The sequence below is a fragment of the Gallus gallus genome, chromosome 1 (assembly GCF_016699485.2).
Source record: "Gallus gallus isolate bGalGal1 chromosome 1, bGalGal1.mat.broiler.GRCg7b, whole genome shotgun sequence".
Classification (NCBI taxonomy): Eukaryota; Metazoa; Chordata; class Aves; order Galliformes; family Phasianidae; genus Gallus; species Gallus gallus.
This window is the reverse complement of record NC_052532.1, coordinates 57585645-57606141: the sequence shown is the minus strand read 5'-3', so window position 1 is coordinate 57606141 and position 20497 is coordinate 57585645. Positions and strand designations below refer to the sequence as shown.

The 20497-nt window shown below is 38.2% G+C and overlaps 1 protein-coding gene across 8 annotated transcripts in view; it reads right to left on the bottom strand.

The window, feature by feature from the left end:
• DGKI (diacylglycerol kinase iota) overlaps positions 1-20497 on the bottom strand; it is a 209810-nt gene that overhangs the window by 84740 nt on the left and 104573 nt on the right. For 5 of the 8 annotated variants that reach the window (XM_025156051.3, XM_025156057.3, XM_040650501.2 and 2 more), the window contains 11 exons: positions 18294-18368; positions 16655-16750; positions 15623-15705; positions 13380-13440; positions 9815-9928; positions 9089-9226; positions 7840-7918; positions 4073-4128; positions 3158-3220; positions 2863-2936; positions 1283-1394 (listed from right to left, as the gene is read on the bottom strand). In XM_025156051.3, coding sequence (XP_025011819.1) covers positions 1283-1394; positions 2863-2936; positions 3158-3220; positions 4073-4128; positions 7840-7918; positions 9089-9226; positions 9815-9928; positions 13380-13440; positions 15623-15705; positions 16655-16750; positions 18294-18368 — 951 coding nt within the window. Of the gene's footprint in view, positions 1-1282; positions 1395-2862; positions 2937-3157; positions 3221-4072; positions 4129-7839; positions 7919-9088; positions 9227-9814; positions 9929-13379; positions 13441-15622; positions 15706-16654; positions 16751-18293; positions 18369-18677; positions 18774-20497 lie in introns of all 8 variants that reach the window. The other 3 variants (XM_025156048.3, XM_040650494.2, XM_040650506.2) reach the window with 1 other exon arrangement.

Here is a 20497-nt window from a genome sequence, read left to right as displayed (position 1 = left end):
ATGAATGCAAGATGCACTGAAGATAGATCACACAGCAAATAAAGTACAGGGTTAGTGAAAATAGGCTTATTAGTATTAGCTTTAACCTAGTCCACATAAAAGAGAGCAGAAACAGCTTAAGAGTAGGAACTTCAGCATAGAATCATATAATCATCAAGGCTGGAAAAGACCTCCAAGATCATCCACTCCAAATATCCACCTATCACCAATATTTCTTACTAAACCATGTCCCTCAGTGCAACATCTAAACATTTCCTGAACACCTCCAAGGACAGTGACTCTACCACCGCTCTGGGCAGCCCATTCTGGTGCCCGATCACTCTCTCAGGGAAGAAGTATTTCCTAACATCCAGCTTGAACCTTCCCTGGTGCAACTTGAGGGGTAATTAAAAAAAATACTGATGTATTTTTTTTAATCCCATATGAAAAAGAAAAAATAACGGTTTTAGAACAGAAGTACAGGTAGCCAAATAGAGCCACGTAAGTGGTAAAGAATCATCCAAACTTTTGCCCACTTTCACTACGTAGATACTGCCTCCAAAGAATGTTAAGTCCCCATCCCTCAAAATGGAAGTAGGCTACAGGTCACTTCTACAGCCTGATAATCTACACAGTTGCAATACGTTTCCTTCAAGTTGTGTATCTCTCTCTTGCTCCAAGACAGCTGAAAATACACTCAGTGAATGAGTGCATGCTATTTGGATAAGTACTGCTTCTCTAACCTTCAAAAGCAAAAAAAAAAAAAAAAAAAAAAAAACACCAAGTATTTTGAAATAAAAAAAATTTCTTTCATTTGTCAAAACACCTAATTTTAAGGAGAAGAAATATATGCTAGGGAAAATAATTTTATATAATCTTTGATATATGCTTCCAGTAGTGAATATTAGAAAAAATAAAAATAAAAATTGAACTTTAATGTCACTGATTCAAATATACAAAAGCTAAAAAGAAATAGCATTAATCTTTTGACCACAGAACATTCCCACAGTAATAACATGTCTTCATGCTGTTTGATCGACTGTCATAATCTTGCTGTTTAATTTTAAAGCACTGCTAGTTATGGGTGAATTTACAATACTTTGCAAATATTATATTGTCATTATTAAATGGCATTTATTTTATTTAAAAACTACAGTTTGTCCCCTTCATTTAAAACCTAACAGCAGAGCATATTTTGGCTTCAGCTGAATACACAGAGTTATGTTGTTCTTACATTAACGTGGACAAATTTCACCAAGTCTGGTCACAACCTCAGGCAGGATAGCACCTGCAGTATACTCACCAGTGAGGCCATGGTGAACCCAATGACTTCAATGTAGCCATCATCATGGCGCTGAGGTTCAAAGTCTCTGTGATCTCCAGGGTTTCCCCAGGGCATTGTGCCAGCACAATACCTACAGAAAATTTGGAAAGCAAGCTTTGAGAAAGTAATTTTCCCTGATGGGTCCTGACTATTAGCCTGACTATTGGCCTGTTCTGATCTCCTCCAGTAGAAACCCAAACAAATGTTTCAGGATTCAGTTGAAGGACAATTAATTGTTACATTGGCAAGGACTGAAGAAAGGGGGAAACTGGTCCCTAGTTTCTAAGCTGGTACATCACTCACAAGTTTATTCCTCACAGTCTTTGGCAGGTTCCTTTACAAGCAAGGAAATGGGAGGAACACCAAACAATAGGCAACAGAGCAGCAGCACTTTTTTCTCCCCGCTTGGTCTACTCTACAGATCAGCTGTTGAGCTGCACTGGCACCTGCAATTTGCCTGCATGAAAGTTCCTTATCCCCTCTGCTATGAAGGCAAAGGCTGCAGCAGCAGCCTCAGATCTCCATTTCCTCTCTCCCTGATGACTCATAAACTCTGATGGTATAAGGATTGTAAAAGGTTACATAGCTCAAGGAGACGGGAGAAATGAACAGGAGCAGATGCAGCTATTGTGTATACCTTTCCTACCACCCAAGGATGGATGTAAAAGCTATCTAAAGAGTAACAGAAGAAGGGAGACACAAAATAGAAGCTTGCAGTAAAGGCAGTGCAGGACTCCCATGTGTTTGGGATTGCTCATGGAGCAAAAAGGTAGGCTGTCTAATGCAGTAGCCTCCAAAGTGGGGTGCAGAAGACAACCCATTGTAGTGTAGGAAGAAAATATATTCCATACTATTAATAAAACTGTATTCTAAATAGTGTTTATTTCATCTTTGTCACATCCTCTTTTAACTTCTATTTGTGAGTGTTTTAAAGTGTGTATAATCTACTAGTACACTAATACACAAATATATAAATTCACATTTTCATGCTCAAAAATTTTATTAATTACCAGTAGGAGCGCACAATCAAAAGATTTTTGAGACCACTGGTCTAGAGAGCAGAAGGAAGACAATTTTCAAAAATACAGATATATTTCTATTTGGAACATCTACTATATTGAGAAAAAATAAAAGAAAAACATTTCTTTCAACAGACTTCACGTTCTTTTCTTGAAAAATATTGATAATTTTCCTCTCACGCTGTTTCTAGTAAAGCAGAAGACCAGGCATCTGTGTCTGGTTTACTGTCTGGTTTGCAGGTTAGGTGCACAACACTTGGAAGCATGTTTGTTAAAACAATATTCTCTACTAGCTCTGAATCATTGGATACCATTTTCAAAGGATAACTTTGCTGCACCCTGGGCTCTGATCCTTTTTTGTGCTGCTAATTAGCAGTATCATAAGCAGGAAGCTCTCAGGAAGGCAGCACAGTAGCAATACACTTCCTGCACATCCACCCAACCTAGAACAACTTGCAGGTATCATTGTTTTTTCTTTTTTAACTATTAGTAGTAGTAATATTCATTTCTATTTTCTCCAAGCATCTGTCTTGAGCTTACCTGGGAATGTTTAAAAACACTATACACTGGAACTTCAGCTCCTGGATCTTTGGAGTCAGGTCTGTACCATCACACTACAAAGCCAAAGTGACAGAGCACAGAGAAATTGCTGAATGGAGCCACAGACAAGAGAAGTGTTGCTGCTTTGTAACAGCTTTCCCAAGACTTTCCTTGGAATGTGTTGCAAATGTCATGCTCAAAACTGAAAAGTAACAGAGCCATTAAACTCTCACCTCGCTCTCTCTGCCTTTCCCCACCTCTTTTCACAATACTAAGACACAATTTCTATACTTACCACAACTTTAACGTGCTTGGATAAATCTCTTGAGCTTCTTTGCAAGAAGTCTGAAAAGGCTGCCTGCAAAAGAAACAAGAGCAGGAATGGTTGTCATTGCCTCCTCTCTTTCCAAATTTCTTATCTCATCAGAGAGCTCATTACCTAGTGCTATCCCTTTGTTAAACCTATTCTTTCCTGCTTTCAGAAAATATGACTTATATATATGTATTATTTATAAAGTTCTAACACTACTCCTTTTGAGAGGTTAGCCAGAGAATGTCCTTTGGTACCCAGTGGCATAAATGCAAATTCTTGCTCACATTTATTGCTATGTGTCATGTGCCATGAAGGCACATGGGCATGCTAAAAGTCATCCTCTGGTAAGCCATACAGTATGCCATGTATTATCAAACTAGTGTGTCTCCTTAAACTGAGCTCTAAAATAAAGTATTGTACGCATCTCTCCTGAATAAAAAAGCTTTTTTTATTTGCACATTCACATATGAAAATATGAAAATAAGTCACTCCAAATAGCCGATCACTGACCTCTACTACCCATGAGCATACATCCAAGACAACTCCTCAAAGCCAAAAAGATGCAGGCTAATACTTGGAGAATTTCTCCAAGAAACCCAGTACCAGTGTGCTGCCCAAACACTGGAAAAACTGCAACTCTTTGCCGAGAGTCTTGTGAGCCAGAAGCAGGGGGAGTGAAACATGATCAGTGCTGTGTCTAAAGGAGCACTGTAAGACAACCAGCACTCTCAAACAGGCACGTGAGTCATTGCCAGAAAGAAGACACGTGTATTGTAAATTGCAACAAGCAAAATGAATTGGCATTAGCCCCAGTGCGAGAAAGTGAGAGAGAAGGGATACAGTAAAACATCCAAGCAACTAATATCACATCATTCTGTAAAATGAATCACAACTCACCCCTGCATAAAACATTTTATTTCTAAATCGGCTGTTGAATTTCTCTGGATTTGCTTCTGTGAAAGGATACAAAGGAAAAACATGAGCACCCAAATAAACTGAGTAGATTCCATTGTACCTTCAGATTCATTCCTGACACTATAGAGCTTTTACACACATCACTCAGTAAAAATATGAACATTAACACTGTGGGGTTTTGTTTTTTTTTTTTAGGTTCCTGCATGTGTGCCATTATCTGCTATCAGATTTCAAACACTGATATTCAAATCTTGCCATTTCCCAAATAATGAAAGGAGATGGAAATATGAGCAAAAAAGTAACAATAATACAATCAGTTTATTTACCATCATTCAGACGATTTGTCTCTGTACCATTTGTGAGGATTCCATGTCCACCAACACAAATCATATTTCTTTAAGAGTTATTAGAAACTCACAAAACATTAGTTCTGCTTCAAAGCATAGGTTAAGGTGTTAGTAAATTATGAGATGAAAAAAATCCTGACGCATCACAAAATGGAAATCTAGAAAGGATGGTGGCATTGACATCTTTACCCAAATATCCATGCAGTAAACTATAAGAGGTTATTTTAAAACCTATTTACAAAGATGCTTCATTTTGATTAGACTCAAAGTGACAGAGAATCTTAATAGTCCAGCAGTAAGACCCATGCAACACTTAATTATTCTCCTCATTAAAATAAATGCTTGTTGGTTTATTTTTCTTATCTTGAACATTTCTGGTTTCAACTGCCAACCGTTCAATCCTATTATACTGCTCTGTCCATTAGATTTAAAGGACCTCAACCATCAGATAACTTCTCCCTGAGTAAACGTTTATGGGTGGTGATTAAATCACCTCTTAATATTCTCTCCAATAGCCTAAATGGAGTTCCTTTGATCTCCCAGCATAAAGCATATTTCTCAGAATACAAATAATTTTTGTGCCTCCCTGGGGACTGCTATCCTAGTCTGCAGCATCCAGAGATTTAAGAAACGGTCCTTCTGATGCTGAATGCACTGACAGTACAGTGAATCACCTATTCTTGCTCAGTGATTCTCTAGCAAAATCTCCAAGCACTGGCCTAGTTCTTCTGGCTAAAGCATCACACTGTTGTAAACACCTCCAAATTACTTCTTCTCAAACAACCACTTGAAACAACTCATCTAGTTTTAAGTCACTACATCTCACAACATAATGCTCCACTTCAAAAGAATGAACTACTTCATTTACTGTGTGATTGTTTACCCACCTTTTTTATCACCCTTTTGTTGTGCTGTGTGAGTGAGCCTAGCATACATTCAGGGTCACCTTTTCTTAATACTATTAATTTAACTGCTAAGTAAACTTCATCATTTATTCACGTACTGAGCTGACAGCTCTTCACAGAAAGTCTCAGAACCCCATGCTACAAAGTGGGTGAATCCTGAAGGCTCAAGTAAGTGCCCATGGTTCACGTTCAGTGACATGGATATCCTTGATGGCAACAGCCACCAGGGTGCTGACTCCCACACAGATCTTGTGACAAACACTGACCTGAACCAAAGCCCCAGTTTAGAATCAGCTAAGCAAAAAGGAGACTTTCTGTGGTTAGGGACTTAGCAGTCTTTCAAGGTACCAAACCGCTCCTATATCTGTCATTGGCAGATGAGCAGGTGTAGGGAGGAAGCACTCTTTCTGCTATGTGGAATAGAGCTAAAATTTGACTAGAATGCAATTTTTATTGTAAAAGTAAATCACTGACTGCATATCCAAGGTTCACTCCATCCTCACCCTTCTCAAGCTCATGTCAACAAGAGACGAAGTAAAGTACATGTACCCTGCTCTACCAGAGCATAAACATTATGAAGGGGGAAACTGTGACCTCTGGAAAGATTTTCTACCAAGAAAGCTTCCTGAAGAAGCAGAGCTAAATGCATTGGGCTTGAAGCCAGCCCTCAAGGCTCAATCTCATTAGTCACAAGAAAAGTGCAGAGGTTGCCATGGAAAAGGCCACATTCACATAGACGTTCCTCTGAGACACTGCAATTACTGTTTAGTTAAAATATAACAATTGAGCAATCTCCACAGCGTAAATGGCCTGATACAGTGAGAATTCAAATCAGTGTAATTTATTTTGGATTCGTTTCTTGAGGGTCTAAAAGATTACTTCTGGGTTTGTTTTGGAGTTGGGGAGAGAGAAAGTTCATCGGCTAACTGTTTTTTGTATCATTATTATTTTTTAATTAAGAACATAGATGTGTGATTTTAATAGCCCCACGTAAACTACATACAACTAGTTCTCTTACTGGGCCAGGTGCAATGGTCATGCTAGTGCTACCAGTTTCACTCAAATCTTCTAGAGTTTATCTAGATTTTTATCAGTTGTAGGAGATACCATAATCTGGTCTGCTTCACTTAATTCCACGTGAAGCACAATAAAACCCATGCACCAGCAACAAAAATATAAGCTTTTCTCTCCTAAAACATAGAAAAGTGACTTTGTATCTTTTAGCACTTGAGATGATAAGAAACACCAACAAAATGACTTGTAAGAGCAGACCTTGGTACTACAAAAAGCTCTCCTAGCCACACACACCCACTCAAAGACAGACAGCTTTTGCACTGCCAAGTATTTTTTCATCCATGTAAATTTTTAAAACACTGGCATCTCTGGAATAATATTCATTCCTTATAGGGTACCATAATTTCATTATTAAGTAATGCCTCCATTACGTGAAAAAGTAGCCAAGCATTTCATCTATACAGTATATTCACAGTCACATTAGCAATGCATGGCAATATACATTCATAAAAAAATAAATGCATACAGCTGTCATCATTTCATTCCTGTATCCTTTTGTGGCCCCTCGTTATTATTCTTGAAGCTTGAAGCAGTCTTAAACATTATAAAATATGCATTAGCTCATTCCATCATGCACTCTGCTCTTTATTTAATATGGCATTCAGGTGCTATCTTTTCATTTTGTGATGACACTTTGATAATATGAAAATGAAGATAAGGGAGGCTGCCATTCAGAAGAAGAGCATTCTTATGAAGCTGAAATGACCAAAAAGTGAACACAAGCAATTGGAGGTCTGCTTACATGGGCACGCTTGCCTAAACCACACAATTCTTCACAGTTCACATCACTCCAAAGTCACATTTGGGTTGAGTGGTATAACTGCCATCAGCAAGGGGTCAAGCAAGATGCTTCAACAGCTCAAATTGCTGACAATTTGTGGATTTCACTAAAGCTTTTCATTTCCAGAGATACGTTCTGGGTCTGTCCCAAGTCCAGTGACATTATGTTATACTCATCCATTGGGAACAGCTGTTCGGTTTGAGAACACAGTTACCCTTCTGCAACTCTGCTTCTCTCACAGTCTCACGAATCTTCTCCTCCCTCCACTTTCACACTGTAGGGAAAACTTGCCCCTGAATTACATTTGTTCTTTCTGCTCTTGCACTGACACTTGTGTCAGTAAATCTCCTTTATGTTTGTACCAGGTTTCTACTTTAGAAGGACAAAAACTTTGAAAAGCTCCCATTTTAGCTTTTCCAGTGGATTCCATTTTTTCTTGTATTTTCTTTTTCTTTTTGAAATTACCAAATCTCTTGGAAATTCACTATAAAATTGGTACGATTGCTTTCTTCCTACTTGTGGTTTGTATGTTCTAGCAATCTTTCTGAATTAGAAGAATTCAGAAAAGGGCATTAAATCCAAATCTATTTGCAATATATAAAATAATTACCCCAGGCTAAGGAAGTAAAGCACTCCTCTTACCTCTGGATTCGTGGAACTCCAGTGTAACATGTGCATCAAACCCAAGGCTGAAGTAATTATTGAAGACATTGAGTGGAAGCTATAATTAGATAATAGAAAGACATGTAAAAGCAGCACAGATTAAATATTCTATGGCACACCAGAAATTAACTATTTTAAATTTGGCACCTCCTGAAAACCTAAAAAGAAAATGGGACGTGCATGTAAGAAGTTGTTCTTCTAAGAAGGCTACTAATAACTTGTGGGAGATGCTCCATACAAAAGCCAAAGAATGCAAACACATTTACCGAGCTTTACAATCATATAAGTATCTTTGCAAACACATTACAAGGTTTCTCATTTACTTTCTCATTGAGATTTTTCAGAACGCTTCTCCACTTAACATGTCAATATATAGGTTTTCCTAATTGCTTGGCACTTCAAACTCAGCATGATGAATAAAACTCAAGCTGTGTTTTTCTTGCTTAATATATAGCCAGGAGCAATGCAAGTCCCAGACAAGAAGCCCTAATTTTATTGAGAATGCATGAAATAGCAAAGCACACATCTGGCCTCTTCATCATTATACTGGCCCAGCAGAGCTGTACAAAGGAAACAGTAGCATCAAATAAATAAGCTGGAAATTCTAACTGACAAGAGGAAAATGGTTCATAGAATTTTTGTAATTTTTTTTTTAAATGTCAGTGACACTTTCAACATCCCAAGCCCTATGACTTATCAATATGAATGTGATCCCCTCACAAAGATTTTTCCAATCTTTAACTCTCAAGAGAGATTATATCACTAATGGAGATGATACGGAGACTTGCACACAAAGACATTAAATCCATAAATACACTACTCTTAACTGTAAAGAAGGGAACAGTTAGCATTCACCAGCAGGATCCTAAGTAATATAAAAATATCTGTATGTTTTTAGATGTGTCTCCAATATAGGAATGAATAGTCGTAACTGGGTTCCTTCTTCTGTCACCCTTGATTAACTGGAGGGAAAACAATGAAATGGAATGGGTTTTTACCAGGCTTTGGTTATCGAGACAAATGCTGAAAGTCTGAGTTACAAACAACAAATAAGATGGTCAATACATATTAGGGTTCACATGCCCCTGGAGGCACACAAGAGTAATAGGAAAAGATGCAACAAAAAATTGAAAAGGTTTTAGAGCTTCTGCACTCACACCTCTCATGGAGTATCCCAAAATGCTCTTAATTATACCATAGTCTCCCTAGGAAAAAAAAAGGCTCTGACCTTACGTGACCCATCTTCCAGCTCATCCTGTGGCAAATCTGGGTTGCGCTCAACTTGTAGATTCCATCGGTCCAGCTGAACAATGGTCCCATCTTCTACATGACACAAGATCTTGGACACAGGCTCATCTGTGTAACCCTGGCAGCAAAATAAGTGTCACCAAAGTATCAGCCGTGGATAGCCAAAGAAAAGCAAATCATTCACCAATTAACTGGAAAACTTCCTTCCTTTCATGCAGATGTAAAAGAGCAGATCAAATGTTCTTAAGAACATGTCAAATTATTGCTAGATTTTGATATAAGAAACAGTTTGATCAACTATTACTTAAGAACACAAGTTTTCGACAGGCACGGTAAGACTAAGAGAGGAGTTCAAAGCATATTTGCCTTTTATGAAATAAATCCAGTGCTGTAGTCAAGGAAAACTACAGAGAAATAAAGTTCAAATAATGCTTAATTTATAAGCCTACATATAATTTTCACTATGTGCCCCGAAATACTAGACAGATACAGCTCTGCACCTTTTTAATACAACAGTTACATTATTAATAATTCAAGGCACAAAACTGGAAACTGAAATAAGCTGTTCTGTCCAAGTGAAGCAGACTTTGGGTAAAGCCCCATTAGCTATTATAGCCAAAAAGAAGTTTCACATGACTACTACACCACTAAATTAGAGCAGCAAGTTGAGAACCCACATGTAAGGGTAACCCCAGACAGTGCTTACCCCACCCCAGTTGAGGGTGCGGGCAAGGTCATTCCCAGTGCCAAGTGGAAGGACAGCCACAGGAGGCTGAGGAGTGAGTTGCAGCTCATCTAGGATAGAGAGGATCCAGCCAACCTATAAAACCAGAAAAGCAAGAAACTGTTAGTAAGGAAGATTAAAAGGGAAGGAATGGAGGAGAAAGGCATGTTTTGACTGAATTGCCATCACACAAAAGAACATGTTAAAAAATAAATAGATAAATAAATTGGAAAAAGAAAAGACAATATATACAGCTGCCTCATCTGAGGTTTTTCCTCGCAGACAACTGGTAGAGCAGTCTTCATGAAACTTCCATATAAGGAGAAGGAATAGAACACAAATTCCGTCTATTGTTAATAGCATACCAAGATCCCAAAGAAAGGGGGTGGACAAGTTTCTGCCTAAAAAACTGTTCTCAAAAATGTTAAAATTGGTAAAAAAAAAAAAAAAATAGTAATAATTAACTAAAAAATAAAAATAAAATAAAAATAAAAATTAGTGAAGAATAATATAGACAGCTTAAGATTAAAATTTTAAATCACCCTTATACTAAAGGGAAAAAGATGCAAGAGATGCTTTAGAAAAGCATGTCCTGGAACACAAAGTGCAGATCAAGTCAAGCAGAGATACATCCGCAGGTCTCCCATTCCTAGAAGAGAGACTTTAGAGCTGAACTGTTATGCTCTGAGTAAAGCAGATATATATAATTATACATAAATAATCAATAGAGGGCTAGAATAAAAGACTATAATACCAAGGGCTAAAGACTGGGGGTTGGAAAAATGAACCTGGATCTTTTGCACCACCACCGACGGAGAGCTGGATCTTCCTCTCTCTCATTATCTCTCTACTCTAGACCACCAAAAATTTTTCAATACAAATCTGACATAGGTACAAAGTAATGTAAAATATTTTACTTGTATTAAAAAGCACTCTCCAACAGGGAAAGGAGCATTGCTGAAAATATTCTCAAAATGTATATGCCTGACACTCTCGCTAAAAGAAAATAGCACTATTAGATTATTTCTCAACTTGAAAACAAACAAACAAAAACTATGAAAATATGTCATGCATTTTGAATAATTTCTGAAAAGCATAAAAATAAGAAAATAGTGACTAATTTTTTTTCTGATGTCAGTGTTCAAAGATTGTATCTTCACTAATATTATGTCTTATTTAAAAGCTCATAAAACTGAATGACAGATTCCACCTGGACAGGATTTTTCCCACTCACAACTAATATTTCTATGATTTCAGATAGATTTTTATCCCAAATTGGAATGAAACTGGAGCTTCCAGAAACCAAAATCTAGGTATTTGGTTCTGCAGCTTGAATCTGAAGTACTGGATGGGGGGGGGGGGGGGGGGGGCTGATGCAGGATGAGAAGAAGCCAACAACCACCATATTTGATATTCCAGAATAAGTCTCTCTACAAGTCTCTTCATGGAAAAATTAATTTTATATAATTATTATTTATTAAACAGTTACTTATCATAACTTATTGTGCAGTTATTCAAGTGTCTATGTGGGATGTGATCTCACATCACAGATCACTGTCTAACAGTCATGTGAATAACTTAAAAATTTCACAAACTTGGAAGTTACCAAAGCTATTTAAGTCTTTCATAGGTCCTATGATATGACTAAATAAAGTCCTTAAGGGATTGTCAGAGGTAAGTCATCATCTAATTTTTGAAAGTCAATCCTCTGGTATTGTGAACTGGAAGACAGAGAAAAGAGTTCTGATAACTCCCACGTGGCCAAGACTTGCTAAAGAGTCCTTTGTCTTTGCCATTGACTTAATCCATACATGTGTGCCTCAGCTTGCTACTGGGGCAGGTAACGTTACAAATACCAACCAGTTTTGTAAATGCTTTCAACTTTAAGTTTTAACCAAAACCTCAAATTGCTCATTTATACTTGCAAAACTGCTCTTTCATTTGAGGTCATTTCTAAACCTCATAGAGTCAAGGATGTTTTTACAGTAAAGGATGATAAAGACTGAGATTTCCCTGTAAACAGAAGTCTCCCGACTGCTTCGAAAACAAAGTTTTCTACTTACACCCAGGAAAGTAACAGCAAACAGCAGTGATGGAAAAGTTACAATGAGTTCTGACTCATCTCAATAATGCAAGATAACATCTGGTCTCATTGAATATTCACTAAGTCCATTTGAGTCAGATTTCTCATTTCTAGATGTAATGGCTTTGGGAATAGCTGGATATTAACTTGCTTCAAACTGAGCAACAGCGAATGTAACAGTGAAGTGCTGCTCTTACCAATGAGAAGGTGCTGCCCCCTGTTGCTTTCACTGCTCAACAAACGAAAAAACACAGGATGCTAGGGCTCAATGTACTTGTATTTATTTCTGTTTTAACATTGTTAGAATGAAGATCTTTCTCCTATGAAAATATTGGTTTCCTCACACAGAAGCTTCAAACATTTTCAGAAACAGATTGAAAACATCTCTTTTTTGAAGCTCTATTTTTTGCTAAAGTAATACCTCACAAGTTTCTCAAGGAGTGTTCCGAATTCAGTAAGAGTAACATTTGATTGTCCCAGGTGCCAGCAAGATGGTAATCAAATCACGCTGTTTCTTTTGCCTTTCAGGGGAAAGCACTAGTATTAATGACCTCTACCATCCAGGGTTTCAGAAGTACTCACAGAAGCAGATAGGAGCTGAGAGTATGTTCAGCTCATTTAAAAAATAATAATAATTAAAAAAAAAAAGCCTCCCAGTGTGATGAGTATGTACTTCTATACATCCTGGCCAGCCATTGCACCTTGCAGTTACTATAGTTGCAAGTATTACCAAATGTATGTATGGGGAACTGATCTTCATGGAGACTAAAGGTGAGTTTTCTAACTGTATTTCAGCAGTCAGTGGTAAAGAGTGAGAATTACAATATTCTTAAGAACAGGCAAGAGCAAAGCAGCTGTAATTCCTTCAGTACCACTCTTGGCCTTCAAGTCCCAAACTGCAGAGCCTGCCTCCATCTGAAGGTGTCCAAATCTTTTGAAGATCTGACACTACTCCCTTTTCCAAGGACACACAGTAATTCAATTGCAAAGAAAATACTGAATCTGGAGATCAGCCACATCACAGGCAAGTAGCATGACAACTTCCTCACAGTGGATTTGTAAAGAAGAGGAAACTAGAGGCATTTGACAATTGACTGTACTCAGGCACAGTGAAAACAACAGCAGAGAGGAGTAGAAACTAAGATGAAAATTAAGATTAAATGACCCCCAGACACTGATCTAACCTGCTAGACCCTCAGTAGGAGGAGGCTGACAATGGTTGTCTCTATTTTTTAAGTTGTACTAAATCAATGCGTAAAGCAGATAGGAGCTAGGACATTAGTACGTAAGAATACGGTCTCGTCTGTAAGCAGGCCGATCCACATAGAAAAGAAAAATAAAAAGATGTGTGCAGCGTAAGGTAGGTTTTCAGGCTCTACAGGCATCACAAAGTGGGAAACCCATGTAGTGAGCAATTTAATCTCTTGGCAATGACCAGAGGGCTGCCAGGCAGCAGTCACGTACCGTTCCATCCCCGCCACAGGCCAGGATCCGCAGGTTTGGCACTTTTCTGTACAGCTCCAGCCTGGCCAGGGGAGGGAAAAGCAAAAAATAATTTTGAAAAAGTTAATAAAAGTCAATAAAGCAATGAAGGTAATTATTACGCATTTTTCCAAGTGAAAGTTTAAATACCATTTATTTCTCTCTAGAATATTCATTTACTGATAATGCAGGATGGAGGAGGAAAATTTTAAAAAATAAAATGGAGCCTTCCTTAACAGTTAGACAGCCCCTCCTGAGAAGTGCTTTGTCTGTTTAACATGAGAACATGTTATCTGAAAAGCCAGATTCTTATTCTTCCTCTGGAGATGACAAAGTCTTCTATTTTCCTCTTATCCTAAGGCAAACAAGTGTAAACACTGAAGCTTTAAACCAAATGAAGTGTTTCTCATCAGTGTTTGCTGAACCGCTGTTTCTGAAGTGTACAGAGCATGACAGCTCCTTCAACTGATAATTGTATTTCTTTAATACCACAGAAGGCAGTAACACCTAACAAAACTCTCTGGATATCTGATCTAAGATACAAACAGGAGAGCCAGAAAAATGCCTGTTCCATCAGCTGCATGAAAGAAGGCATAATAAGACATCTCCCAGTAGAGGAGATATATTCACATACTGAGACCTAGCTTACTGAGGATCTAATTCAACCTTAACTCTGTTACACAGCTTCTTTTAACTTTTAAGCTTCTATACATCATTAGGAGCGTAGCAGGTGTTTCAGCAGGAAAAATATGTTTGGGTGTTCTAGAAGTATGAATAGAAAATACTTGGGTCATTCTTATACAGATAAACATTTGACTTTAAATGATTACTATCCTTCTCTACTGCCTACAGTGTCAAAGGAGCACTGAGCAGACAATTAAGTAAAGCAAATATCCCTATCTGAAATACCACAGAAGCAGTTTCCTTACCCTCTAAAGGCAGGTTCTCTCTCCTTCAGGAAGCACTCACCCTTCAATAACTGCCCAGTTAACGAGCATCAGTTACTCAGCATGTAAAGGCAGCTGCACGCTGCAGTCTCACATGGAAATCTAAAGGTAGCTTCACTCCACTAAAGATCAGCCACCCGGGAATGATCAAGCACTATAGGATCTGCAGTCCATAGGATCGACTAAGATTTAGGCATAAGGTACTCTTCAATGAACTCCCTGTTTTGACTATGTGAATCTGATTACCTATGTAATAGCCTTCAGTTGGCATGCAAAATGCATATTTTAAAAGCAGTAATTTTGAAAAAGATTCAGCGTTTTTCTATAATGTGATTCTTTACCAAAGAATGGAAAGAAACAAATGAAGAAATTTCTGACCAACAGAGGGTGCTCCTTGTAAAAGATAGATGTATGAAAGGTATGGCTGCTTTCAGATACCATTTGATCTGCGCATTCAGAGAGAGCATAGAGCCCATTCCCATCTTATTTTACATGAACGGCTTATCCCAAGAATACGTATCATTCAGAATACCATAATTTCAACCTCAATTGCTTATAACTTCATATACATACACATCTCTTCATTTTTAACTATATTTATTCATGTCCACATATTTATACATGAGGACACAACTCACAAACAATGCAACAGAGAAAACACAGTAGAAGTAATTCTTTATTTAACAGATAAGCTACCAGCTTGTCATAGTCAATCATAGAATCACAGGATAATTTTGAGTTTGAAAGGATCTCAGGAGATTTCTAGTTCAGTTCCAGATCAAAGCAGATTCAATGTTGAGACCAGAGCACATTTCTCAGGGTTTCATCAAGCTAGGGCTCAAAAATCTTCACATACAAAGAGAACCTATTCTAATGGGTAACTGTCAGACAATGGAAAAGGTTTTCCTTACAGCTAGTCAGAACGTCTCTCATTTCTACTGTCTCTTTGGACAATTTGCCCACCGTTTCTTGCCCTTTTTGCCATGCTGCTGTAAAGGGTCCAACTCTGTCTTCTCAACAACATCCCCAGTAAGTATCCAAAGCTACCATTATGGACCCCCCAAGCCTGCTCTTCTCCATGCACATGCTTAAGATCTCATCTGAACACGCATGGGCATTTACATAGGCTTATCTGTATGCTGAAACTTTGATTCTGTATCACAGTGTGGATCTTTGAGAACCCAAACCTATCAGCATCATTAGTCTACCAACCTATCCAACCTAGATGTTCGCCTGCTTTCCTAATACAAAACCAGAGCTGAGTGCCTGAAAACTTACGCATCTTTTGGCCCTTCCTGAGAGAGATCAAAGACCTGGCGTGGATTCAAATACCACATAAACATTTGGAGAACTTTGGTGCCCTGGGAAAAGAGAAAAATCAAAGGAAGGAAAATTATGAATAGCATAATGATTATTAAAAATAATAGTGTTCATATTTGGACTGCTTTTCATTTCTTAATGTTTTATAATGCAAACATAAGCCAAGAAAAATACAAAATAAAAAGATTTGCAGCAAATGATAGCTCTATAAAATAGTGACTCAGAAATCCATGCAGTGTGCACATGTGTGCATGTAAATTGAATTGAACAACACATATCATTAGTGGCATAAGAGCAGGCACTCGGGGTCAGACTAAAGGTTTTTCTCCCATAGAAACCTGATCTCCTATCTCTCAACATCTCTCTGTTATCCCACACATCCTCAGCCTGTCATCCACAACAGCAAGAAGCTCAAGAAATCTGTGGATATAGTTTCCACAGTGAAGAGTGTCTTGCCCAACATCTAAGTAATGATGCTGCTTTGACCTCCAAAATCTTCACCACAAACACGTCCAACTGTGAGCCTTTAGTGCCCCATAAAGCAGCATCCAAGGACTCCATGGGCTGCAGCTGCACCACTGCTCACTCGCTCAGTGCAGATTGGTCAGCATTTCACCATAAGGTCATCATACTGTAATGTAAAATTACATCATATTTGGGGTAAAATAAGTCTAGAACTACACTAGTAACCTGAATTTCCCATGGAAAAATGAGGTCTTCTGAAAATCTCCAAACTACCATTTCCGGTTCCTATCGAAAATCTGAAGACATGGAGGCTGATGCTCAAGTATTTAAATATCCTTTTCTTCCACTTCAGTGGAATTAGATAGAGATATAAAGGGCATTCAACTGCAAGCATCTCTTTGAGGAGACTCTAATTCACTCACCCAGAGCTCCGCTCACTCATGACTGACCAAAAACTATTCTTATTTGCAGAAAAACAGTTATTAAGCTTAAACTTTGTTACCTGGATCCATATTATGACCTTACCTGGTTCCCTCCACTTTTTGGATTTACAAAAACCAACAGTGGTTTCATGAGTGGAGAGGAAATAGGCTTTATCACGAATGGCCGACCTTTGTTATCCTGAGAAACCACAGCAAGAAACAACTTTAGTAAAAGTTATGAAAAGGGCAGATTTCACTAGCATAACGCAGGTAGAAGAACCAATATAGCTCTGACAAAACTACCTTGGATATTGGAAACAGTACAGCCATGGTAACATGATGCTCAGCTGAGATAAAATTTATGCAGCTAAGAAAATTCCATAAGAAGGAAAAAATTGTTCCAGGTCAGCCCAACACTATTACATTTTTTTTTTTTTACTTTGTGTTCTTTCCCAAAAAGAAATTACTCATACAGTCCTAACAACGTGTCAGATATAGTGCTATTTCTAATATGAATTATATATTTTTTTTCAGTAGAAAATGGAGTGAGATAAACTACTTACTTCCTGGCTTCCATTTAACAGGCAAATTGAAACAGTGTAGAGTTGCAGATTATCTGCTCCTGTATTCTTGGCCTTGATGGCGCTCCCTTCTTTGAACAGGTTTTACTTGTATTACGTTATTCAAATATTTCTCATTACAGAATCACAGAATTGTAGGGGCTAGAAAGGACCATCAGAAATCATCTAGTCCAAACCCCCTGCCAAAGCAGGCTCCCTAGACCAGGTTGCACAGGTAGGCATCCAGGCAGGTCTTGAACGTCTCCAGAGAAAACGACTCCACAACTTCTCTGGGCAGCCTGTTCCAGTGCTCCGTCACCCTTCCTGTGAAGAAGTTCTTACGCACATTTGAGCAGAACTTCCTATGTTTCAGTTTGTGGCCATTTCCCCTTGTCCTATCGCTATGCACCCGCTGAAAAGAGTCTGGCCTCATCCCTTTGTTTCCTGCAACTTAGATATTTTCATTATGTCAATGAGAATTATGTCTGCCTCCCAACTTCTCTGTATCTGCACTACATTAGAGAGCCCAGCAATGAGGACACTCTCCTAGGCTGAGGCAGACACAGATTGAAGTGTCTGGTCTGCAGTTGCCCAAGTGAAGATCTTACCCACAGATCTCTGTCTGGGCAGAGGTAAGTCTCCATCCAACTCTCCCCTTAAGGCTGTCATTCAGTATACTACAAATACAGTAGGCAAGGGCTGGAAACAAAGTCTTCTATAATCTACATAGTAAACCTAACCATAGGACCAAATATCCCTAACTGGAGATCTCCCAAGGGAGACACTCAAAGCAGACATACAAGCCAGCTCCATATTCAGACTCTTGCAGTCAAGACGCTCAGCATGAATTTCAGAACCCACTTTCACGCTCCTGCTCTGCCTAGTTGAAACCAAGTGTCTGAGCTGAGTCTTTTACACCCCAGGGGAATATTGTTTCATTAGGCTGGTATGCTGCTTCTTGAAAAAAAAAAAAAATCAACTCAGCAAACGAGATTTTTCATACAAGTTTTTATCAAAACTAATATTTTCTTGCAACAACTTCAGTAACATGGAGTTTTCCAGAAAATATATATATATATATATATATATATTATATCAAAAACACAGTAAAAGGAACTTTAAAATGTGCATTTATACATTCAAACAAAAGGAAACCGGTTTTCAAAGCTCTTAAATACCTACATCATTGCCTCTTTTGCTGGCTTTTCTTTTAAAAGATGTCCTCTTCTTTCGCCGTGTTGAAGTCTTTAATGAGTTCTACATTAAAAAAAAATAAAGAAAAAAGAATACATGAAAAGCAAAACAAAATTTAGAAGACAGGCACAGACAGAGCCTCTTTATGAAGCTCTTCCATGCATGTCCACTTGGAGAATGATAAGAGTATCTGGCACATGCTCAAGATTTAAATCACATGCGCTGCATGCTTTACACTTCCACACCACCGTTTATGGAGAAAGCCACACACGGAGACCAGACTGGTGCTTTGGAACTGGAAACTTTCCCACGCTGTGAGGGGGGAAAAAGATCAGATGCTCCCATAGACTCACATAACACCACATGTTGTACCTGCCAACCCTCCCAATAGGGGTAGGAGACGCCCGTTTCCCCTTCGGGGCTCCAGTCTCCTGCCCAATCAGGCTCGTCTCCTGGTATGGAGACCCCCTGCATAAAGATGTAATAAAAAACATGATAAATGAGATATTTTTCATGTTTTTTTAGGAAAGAAAACAACAAGTTTTAGCTCCGGCAACCATTATGACTCAATATAACATAGGCCACCATGGCATATGATGCTGGCACCGCAGAGTGAGTTCCAGCCCTATCAAGAAGCTTGTGTAATCATCTGATGAGGAACAGTGTGAACTGGTAATAATTAAGGGATCAAGCTTTTTCCCAGTTGTTTGCTTTTTAAATAATATCACTGAACTACAGAAAAAAAATGCAAAACTGCTTGTATTTTTGCAGAATCTAAAAAATATGCATGAAAGCTATTCCCCAGGCTGGCAATAGCCTACTTAGTAATACTGAACCGTAAAGGTCTTCTGATGTGATAAAAACATACCAAAAAGGGGAAATCATTTTTTTTTCTTTAATATTCAGTACCTGAAATCGTATGCACAAGAAACAGTTGATCTGTGATTGAGATTTTGTGTTACGGAAAACATACAGGAAATTAGAAGAAAGGTAATTGATTTCTTTCTGGCTTCGAGAAGAGGAGCAAGATCCACTCAGCTCATCTAAAAGGTCATTTCTGTCATGATGTTATTCAAAAGTGTGTCATTAATGAGAATAAGTTAATGATCAGAGATCACCAAGTCTATAAGCAATGATATCTGTCCATATTTAATCCTGTTCACTAACAAGTAATGCCATTACATTAAGGAGAACAGTTACTAGATTCTCTTGAACCTAACAATCACATTCAGAATTCCAAAACTTTGGTCCAACGCACCAGATACAAAATTTAGTTTTTACTGACTTCTCAGAAATGTGGAAATCAGTAACAGCAATCTAGCTCAAATAGCTAAAAAGACACTATTATCTCCTTTTTAACCCAGACCAAGAGAGGTCTGCTGTAGAGCACAGTCATGAACTTATATCACCTCCCAACATTCCTTGTGGACCATTATATACTTATGCCTTGTTGCTTACTGAAAATACTGAAGACAACATGGCTCAGCAGAGCAATTCCAAGGCACTTGCCCTGTTAGGGCACAGTTTGAGAAACTATCTAAGGAGATGTTCTTATTCTTCCCTACTCTGATACATAAAAAGTGATCTTGAAAGCATGATAAATCACAAAGACTGCACTGACCACAGAAGTGAATGTGCAGTGTTACCTTCATAGACTTTCATTGCCCTACTTCAGGAGTCAGACTGAGGGTAGACAAAAGTCTTTATGTCAGTATAAAGGCAAAGCGCATTGCCCTCAAAGCTCCAGCAATCAACTGCAAGCAGTGGGGTTCTTGGACTAATTTCTCAGCTGGTTTCCCTGGTGTGGGGCAAAACAAGATAGAATGAGATCTAGTCTATCTGCAGTCTTGCCAGCTATCTGATGAAAGGTCATGGGCATCCTGAGACTTTTCCTTGGTCTCTAGTCTCTCTAGGTATAACTTTAAGATACTTATCCTATCACTAACGTACAGTGAAGTCTTCTGGCAAATCACAGCCAGTAACTCAAGTTCAGTATTATATTAGGATAGTACTTAACTGTATCACCTGAAGGATGACTGTACTTGTTATTCTACTTTCTCAATGGATGGACCTAAGCCCAGGGAAATTCTTTTGGAAAAAGAAAATACTGCCTAATTTAAAAAATAATAATAATAAATGAAAGACCATTAAAGTGTAGTTGTTATTAAATCCCATTATAGCATGGCTCCTTT